This window comes from Penicillium manginii (genome assembly GCF_028828005.1).
Source record: "Penicillium manginii strain IBT 31320 chromosome Unknown utg000011l:1.0-1395921.0:1.0-1396616.0, whole genome shotgun sequence".
NCBI classification, from domain to species: domain Eukaryota; kingdom Fungi; phylum Ascomycota; class Eurotiomycetes; order Eurotiales; family Aspergillaceae; genus Penicillium; species Penicillium manginii.
The window spans coordinates 338,763-347,639 of NW_026643112.1; the positions used below are offsets into that span (position 1 = coordinate 338,763).

The 8,877-nt window shown below is 44.9% G+C and overlaps 1 protein-coding gene across 1 annotated transcript; it reads right to left on the reverse strand.

The window, feature by feature from the left end:
- Positions 1–1,203: 1,203 nt before the first annotated feature.
- Positions 1,204–4,254, reverse strand: N7533_013399 (uncharacterized protein; the record flags this gene model as incomplete). Its single annotated transcript, XM_057110049.1, has 1 exon — positions 1,204–4,254. The coding sequence occupies one exon, from the start codon at positions 4,252–4,254 to the stop codon at positions 1,204–1,206; it is 3,051 nt and encodes a 1,016-aa protein (XP_056952751.1).
- Positions 4,255–8,877: the final 4,623 nt, after the last annotated feature.

The following is an 8,877-nucleotide window of genomic DNA, read 5'->3' on the forward strand; positions in this document are numbered from 1 at the left end:
GCAGCGGGGAAAAGTCGCAAGTGGTGAAAGTAGATATTTACCTATACTAACAATGAATATCGTCCGGTATACGACTGGCACGATTGAAATCACCCATACGGATGCCAAACATGGTCTTTATGTAGAGAATTGGATAAAGTGTTCTAGGGCTTTTCGCAAATTGGTATTTGTAGAATGGTATGTTTCCTAGTCTTAAAATAAGTCACTAAGAATTGACCTTGATTAAGCTGATTTTCCATTATTATTGCCCATACCTTCGACCTGAACGAAGAAGATTTTCCGAAAGTGAGATCCTTTGACTTTCGCATTCTTATATGATCTCGAATCACTGTACGATCAAATCGTGTAGCTTGATCTTTTAGCTCTCTTCGAGCCTCGATATTCTGGCTTGTCATGTATGTCATTATGCACTCCCTATCCAGAATTGTTTACGAGCGCTTACCTTAAAGACATGTGTGTCTTTCTTCTGACATAAGAGTACCTTTGAGCCTATGTCAGTATATTCCATAATCTGCTGTAAGTAAAACTGAATTCTGCGCGGGACGATATCTCTAGGCTCGAAACTAGCTGTGGATTGCTAGCGCATGACAGTGAAAGTCGAACTTCACCTTCATATCTTTGGCAGGTTCTTAGCCCTCTATATCATCATTTGAAAAAAAATCAGAGACGAATATCGGGCACCAGAAGCTCCGGGGCAAATCGTTAATTTTGAAAAGCATATCAATAATGGCCACTACTTTTATTTATCAACCATTGTTCCCCCCATATGTCAAGCTCTTCATGTATTGCAAACATCCAATGTTATGGCAAATCCATGAAATCGAATTTAAAACTCTATTTCAAAGTCGATGAAATTCACCCACCCATTCATCCCCTCCATCCATGCTATATACAGTTATTCATGATGTGATAACAGAGAAATCGCCCGTAGTTGCCCGGTGAAGCCGCTTACTATTTCTCGCTCCAGGAGGCCGATCGGTGGTGAAATCATCCTCTTCACATAAATATGTATGGGCATTAGCGATTCTTCGCGAGGCAATCCTTAGAAAAGTATTAAAATCTGCTCAAATATGGAGGGGTGGATCATAGGATTCAAAAATAGAAACGTAAAGGATCTGAACTGCTCTAATGCCCATCCCTTAACAATTTAGTTAGTTATAACTATGGTCCAGAATACCGATTGCTGTCATAGAATCCGCGGGATTATTCGGCACAGGTTATATTCATCTCCGAGTGCTGTTTCTCTCCGACACATTTGAGGATCACCTGTATCATGCGATCTGGATTAAGAGGCTTCGAGAGATAGCCGTTCATTCCCGCCGCAATGCATCTCTCGCGATCGCCAAACATCGCATGGGCGGTGAGAGCAACTATTGGCGTGCGTGACAGATGGTTCGAATGTTCATGGTCCCGAATTTTAGAGGTGGATTCAAACCCACCCATGACTGGCATTTGAATGTCCATCAAGATCACATCAAATTGCCCTTTTTTGGCTTGCACAAAGGCATCCAGACCATTATCGACAACAACAACATGATGATTGTGCTTCTCAAGTATTTTAACCGCTACCTTTTGGTTGACCTCGTTGTCCTCCGCCAGCAGGATTGACAAAGAATATGTCTGTCCTGTGGTGGTACGCGACGGTCGGCTCTCGAATGCAGGAAGTATGCCATTTCCAAGATCGATCAAATGGCAGGGCGTTGTCACATATGAGGTGATGCTTAGATCCAGTGCTGCCTTCATGCTTACCGACATAGCAGGTCCTATTTGGACGGCAGGAACCGACTTGAAGTTGTCCAAGGCTCTTAAACCAATCAATGTCTCCATAGTCTCAAACAGGACGACTTCAGATTGGGAAGCTGTTTCCGCTTCAGATGGATCAGCGTTTCTTTGTGCCAGTTCTCGTATGGTCGGACTCATAATTGGATGAAGCTCGAGTTCTGTTAACATGTCACATATCTTTTCTAAAAGGCCATGGTCATAGCCCTCTGTAAGAAGAAGGACCCCGTGGCCCCGGTAAGGCATCAACCGCTGGGACATAGCCTCGCGAGACAACATCCCTCGCTTAACGGTGCATGTGAAATGAAAGGTGCTACCGGAACCCACAGCTGATGTGACCCATATATCGCCACCCATCAGGTTTGCTAGTCTCTTTGATATCGACAGGCCAAGGCCTGTGCCACCAAATCTTCTGGTTGTTGAACCATCGGCTTGCTGAAATTTGTCAAAAACCAAGTCGAGCTTGCTATCGTCAATACCAATTCCGGTATCTGAAACAGTGAACTCAAGGTTACATTCATCGGGATCACATCGTCTTAATTTCTGTTGCTTCACAGTAAGTTGGATCTCTCCATGCTCGGTGAATTTGATGGCGTTCCCGACTAGGTTGAGTATGATTTGCCGGAGCCGGAAAGAGTCCCCAACAATGAAGTCAGGCACCGAGTTGTCAACACTGTAAGAGAGGCTTAGGGCCTTTTCATTGGCTTCGACTGCAAGGGCCTTCAAGGCGTTAAAGACGATATTGCCGAGGCTGAAAGGAATATCTTCAATGACCACGTGGTTTGCTTCAATCTTTGAGATATCCAGGATATCATCGATGATCGTGAGCAAGCTATTCCCAAGACCATGGACAACATTTAACATCTCTCTTGCACCTGGTAGCAGGTTGTCCATATCCAGGGTTAACTGCGTCATGCCAATAATACCATTCATTGGCGTTCGGATCTCGTGGCTCATATTAGCAAGGAATTCTGATTTGCTTCTATTAGCGAGTTCAGCTGCTTCTCTCGCCGCCGTATTGCGCTGAATACTGTCGCGTAGACTTGAGACCATCTTATTGATCTTTTGTTTGAGCTCGTCCATCTCCCCAGATGCGCTGACTGTGATCAATTTGCTGAAATCTCCATCTGTGGCTGCGTTTGTGATTTCCCCGAACGCACGAACCTGGGAAGTCAAGTTGTCGGCCATAGTGTTAACATCTTCGGTGATCTCTTTCCATCGACCACCCATGCCAGCAATGTTTGCCTGTCCCCCCATTCGTCCCTCAACGCCAACATCACGTGCGACCCGCTTGAGTTCTTGAGCGAACTGGTCCAGTTGATGTACCATATCATTGATAGTTTCTTTCAAAGTTAAGATCTCCCCCCGGGCATGGACCACTATCTTCTTACTTAAATCACCCCTGGCAATTCCCTGGGTAACTTCCGAGATCGCTCGAACCTGGAAGGTCAGGTTTTGAGCCATTGTATTCACGTTGTCCGTCAATGTCTTCCACTCGCCCTCGACATTAGCGACAACAGCCTGACCGCCTAGCGTTCCATCAATCCCGACTTCGCGTGCAACTTTGCTGACCTCAAACGCAAATTGGTTCAGACGGTCCACCATGTCGTTTATCGTGTGCTTCAGGTCCGCAATTTCGCCTTTGACATTGGCGGTCACCTTTTTCGTAAGATCACCCCTGGCGACAGCAGTGGTAACATCTGCAATTTCACGCACCTGGGTCGTCAGGTTCATTGCCATCCGATTGACATTCTCTGTCAAGTCTTTCCAGACTCCTTCAACATCATGAACTGTGGCTTGACCCCCGAGAGCACCATCTGTTCCAACCTCTTTCGCTATCTTCGTGACTTCTTGTGCGAATTGTCGGAGCTGGTCGACCATTGAATTGATGATTTCTTTCAGAGCAAGAATTTCGCCTTTACATTCCGCTTGAACCTTCTGTGTAAGGTCACCAGTTGCGACTGCAGTTGTTACCATGGCGATGTCTCGAACTTGTGTTGTTAAGTTATTCGCCATAGCATTGACATTAACAGCAAGTTCACTCCATATTCCTTGGATGCCATAGATCTGTGCTTGTCCACCAAGGACGCCTTCAGATCCAACATCTCGCGCCACACGATTGACCTCCATGGCAAATGTACGAAGCTGGTCCACCATCGTGTTGATTGTTTGCTGAAGATTGAAGATCTCACCCCTAGCAGGCCGTTCAACCTTCTGACTAAGGTCACCATGAGCGACAGCTGTCGTAACAAGGGCAATCTCCCGGACTTGGTTTGTAAGGTTAGATGCCATGACATTCACATTATCGGTGAGCTCCTTCCAGACGCCATGCACCCCGACTATCTGGGCTTGGCCACCCAGGATACCATCTGTTCCTACCTCGCGTGCCACTCGGGATACTTCACTCGCGAATATCTGTAACTGGTCCATCATTGTGTTGATCGTGACTTTGAAAGTCGTAATATCAGGATCCATCTCGAGTGGATGGATCTGGACTCTCGTGGTAAGATCTCCGTCCGCGACTTGAGTAATGATCCCCCCCGATTTCCCTGAGTGCCTTTTGGAAAGCTTCATTCATCAGCTGACGTTTTCGCACCTCCTGTTCCATACTCTGGAGATGATCGACATGACGGATCAGTGATGCAAGCTGGTGCTCCAGTGCCGTCTTTGACTTGCTTCGTTGTCCGGGTAGTCTCCATGATCCATTACTCGGTGGGGTCTTAGAAACGTCAGCTCGGAAGCATGGGCAATACTTGAGTCTAGACTTGCCAATTTTTGATTGCCCTCGACAAGTGCTTGAATACCGGCGGCTATTGTGGAAAGAGCCTCATCTTCAGAGGACATCATCGCTGTGATGATCTGGCCGCAAATTTTCGATGTAATCAAACACAGTCTTGGTTGTATATCACAGAAGTCAATCTAACTGCACAGAGCGTTAATTAACTTAAGAGACTGAGCTGGCTACTGATGACTTCCAAATATCAAATACCACGTCCTCGCGTAATATAGGACTAAAGGGTCCTTTTGAGGGTTTATTTGGGTCTTAGAAAATGCATTCAAGGTGATATGGTCAGATGAGCCCTGCACCTTTTTCCGCAGCATAACCTGTCGCGGAGATTCATGGTGATTTTTAGTCATCCCTCGTGTTGATAATACTTTTTGTCTCTCTCTCGGGGGGGTGCTCACCAGTGTGGTGGGACCGCAGCGCCCTGCCGATCGAGACCATATAGATTTAGAGAATTGCGGGGGCAGTCAGGCCTAGAAGCACGCCACACTATACACTAGGCAAACTTTGCCGATCCGTTATCCACCGAAGCTCTATTTACTCGCAAGATAGATCTTCCATCTTTCGTCAACCACTTGCACTCCGCAGGATTGGCCAGTATCGGAGAGACAGTAGATTCAAATGGATGGAAGAAATTTCCATTGATCCTGACCCCTCACAATGTCGGAGTCTAAAACTGTCGCAAAATTGTGATGCACTTTTTCTATCCAGGAGCAGATATGACTACTTATAGACCTCGTGGATGCCTCGATACTACCCCCCGCAGCAGCTCCCTTGTGATACTCTTAGAGAAGAATCTGGAATTCAAACTCGCTAAGAGGTCAGGGTAAATGACATGGTGACGTGCGCTCCGCACGCTGTAGCCCTGAAACGAAAACGAGAGAAGGTGAGCGACTGGTCATTTGGAGCCCCGTGTATGCAAGCCGAACTTAAGCCACCATGTCCATGTAACCGGCCCCACATTAAACTTTACTTCTTTAATAACCTCACACAGTCAAGGGAGGCAGGAAGAGTATATTCTGGCAGTAAGGGGTCACCTGTTGCCGCTGGCCCAGGCCGTAGCGTCCTGTAGAGTCTAGATACCCCCAGGTCAGGCTAGGATGGTGGGGGGTGGGCGAAGCTGTAGAAACAAGAGACATCGGATTTGACGAGCCTGTCTAGAATTGGTGGTTTTGATTGTACAGAAAATAGTAATAATAGTAGTAGTAGTAGTAGTAGTAGTAGTAGCTTTCAATAACACTGAGCTCTCGCAAAGTTGGCTTATCCAACTAGACCAAAAACGAATCTGTTTCCAGCCTAGTGAATAAGGTTTCTAATCAAATTTGCAAGGGGTCAGTGCAAATGAAAGCTACTACTACTACTACTACTACTACTACTACTACTACTCCTGCTGCTGCTGCTGCTGCTACATGCCTGGTGTGGGCTAACCCTAAGTCAGAATATCTACTTAACCCGGGAGTCAACTGATGATAACTGTTGTGATATGAGGCTGCGGTACATCAGGAAGCAAGCCGCATCATCGGAATCAATCCCAAAGTGTCTGTACGAACAACAAAGTTGATTTCCAATCAAATTATTCTTCTCGTTGTACACATAGCCTCGTGTTTCTCTCTAAATAATTAAAACATAATCTATACTTCTAAATTACAAGAATAACCAGGTAAATAATTCTCCTGTCTTTCAGATTGAAGTCAAAGAAAGACATGTTCACTTGAAATCTAAGAGACATACCTAGGTATACCTATCTTAGACTCTGTAATATCGTATCGTTTGAGGGTTAAAACTATATAGTTTAGATTAGGAATTACTATAATCTGGTAAATTAAATATATCAATTCAATCAGCTATCATTCTACGTATAGATAACTTGGCTTATACTCAATATTAAAGAGAGCACCGCGATTGAGCGAAGCATACTATGATATCTCTCTTCAGATCTTTAGATGATGCATCTTGGTTTCCCGTGGTCTTCCTTCTAGCTATACGGTCTATTCTTGGTGTAGGCCCTCCGACTAAGTCAGGTTTTCATTATTTCTCCACGGCCCTTAAATTATCTGACTGAAATCATAATAATACTCTGAATTAGACTGATCATGGAGGTATAAAAGTATGAGAGCGAAGTAGATAAGTAAGAAATCTTCAAGTTTTTCAATCCAAATATTCTACCTAAATAGCCTAGAGATAATCAATCACCTCCGCTTCGTAAACAATCCATGAATATTTCCATATCAAACGGTTTACGTCCCTCCTCTTGCTTCAGTAATAACCGATCGGGATGGTATGGCTCTTTCTTCATCCACGCAGACTATTTCTCAATCACTGCAAATATATCCTTGAGCGAGGACTCGAACCATTTTCCGTGTATTTTAAATAACTCTGACAATAAATAATCGCTTGGCGGTGCTTCAATTCTGCATGACATAACTTCTCAACATGGTCGGCATTTGGAACGAGCGCGGCCTTGGTAGCAATTATTGGGAACAAGAGGTTTGACTTTCGGTTGCAGTCAAAGCCCCACTCCTCGTGGCGCTTTCTGATAGAGCGCGTGGTATATCCAATTTTGACGAAACCTTTGTTTCATTCAACTTTATAGATATAAAGTTGGCTACTTTTCTGATAATCGGCACTTAAGCGATTGATTATCTGCCTCTGTACTCTATCACACGAAGCCTGATGATCATCCGGCCTCCTGCCTCTTTCGGCAATATCAGAAGCCGTCGTATCGTGCCGTTCCGGCCAACATATAACCGGATTCTTGACGGAGCAGACACATTTAGGCAATAACATCGAATTATTTTCTAAGCTTGTCAAGGATTGTATATCATCCACTTTGGTCGTAATATTTGCCAAAATCTCTGTAACTAAAACCTGTCGTTGGGGGTCACCTGTGGTGTTGGTCTTCTTTAATTAGTCTGAAACCAAGCTTACCTTCCCAAGGATGTCCTCGATCCTCTTCCTCCATAATTTCAGCTCTTTGGGTGAGCTCTGCTTTGTATAAAAATGACAAAGCCTATTTACCGTTCAAGTGGATTTCGGCCCCAGAAGGTTTCTCGATTGTTTGCGTGCATTTTGAGCCTTAACCCTCCAATAGGCTTATTGTAGCGCTTGTTCTTCCCATTGGTTCCTTTAAACTGAGTGTTATTTCGACCAAAGCAGAGTTTAATTTTTCTCTCGATTGACGTGCTATGCGTGTCCCCGTTAAGTCCGTTAGTTATGGCCTCTATCCATGAATCCAGTCGCATTTATTTTACATATCCATGTCTGTGACGATAGCAATACACAAGGTTGACTCACTTCTCCAAGTCAAGTTAAAATTGGGGAGAAGACGGATGAAGCATAATCATTGAATCGATGTGGATATCAATATCGTCATGGCGCTTTTCCGCTATAAAGCAATCGCATTGCCCCTGCTTTAGTGTGAGGCCCCCACACCGCCAGTCGTCGATACCAAAGAGTTTTTTCCAGGTTGATGGCTTTAGAAGTACTGCTTTATATCTTTGATATGCCTCTGGGTTACTCAAGCGAGTGACAGGGCTCACAGAGTTGATTGAAATAGTGGTGACCGCCGACGAGAGGGCTGCAGAAAAGCAAAGTGTTTAGTCGAAATTCTCATTGGTTATATAAGTATCAACCTTTTCCCCACGCGGCAAATTTGGAGGGCTTGGATAGACAGCTGCTTTCCTGATGTCGGGATTATCGGGGATGAAAGTTGTATCGGATGGAAAAGGACGTGATATTTTCTGTCCGACTTCATGACCAAAAATGAGATGCAGTGATGCAATAAACGGTTAGTGAGCCACAGCTCTCGATGGAGACTCGGTTCTTGTTAACGCTGTAAGTCGGGAGGTTGTGAGGAGCGATAAAGACAAAGCGAACAGGAACCTGGCGATATCAGATGCGATGCGATCTGATCAGTTACGAAATGAAGTAGTGACCACGTGGCTTCAGTTTATGATAATTTAGATGTTGATCGGATGAGAAGTTTTACGATGTTAAATTGGGGAGATGGGAAAATATCGAGTGGCTAAGTGAATGGATGCCTGATGCGAGCCATAAGCTAAGGACAAGATGGGGCAACGAGGCGCGAATATGTGCATTACGTATATTACTAATACAATGCAATACCTGATGTGATCCGGACTCTCATCTCTAGAACAGACTACTGTGTCTTGGCATTGGGGTTCGAAAATGAATTGAAGAGCGTAACTACTCTAATATAGATTAGCGAGGTTTCGGGCACGGCCCGAAAAACAAAGTTGGAGTGTCTGGGGGGGTAAACTGTTTTCGGATACTGCTGTAAACACCGATTCCTC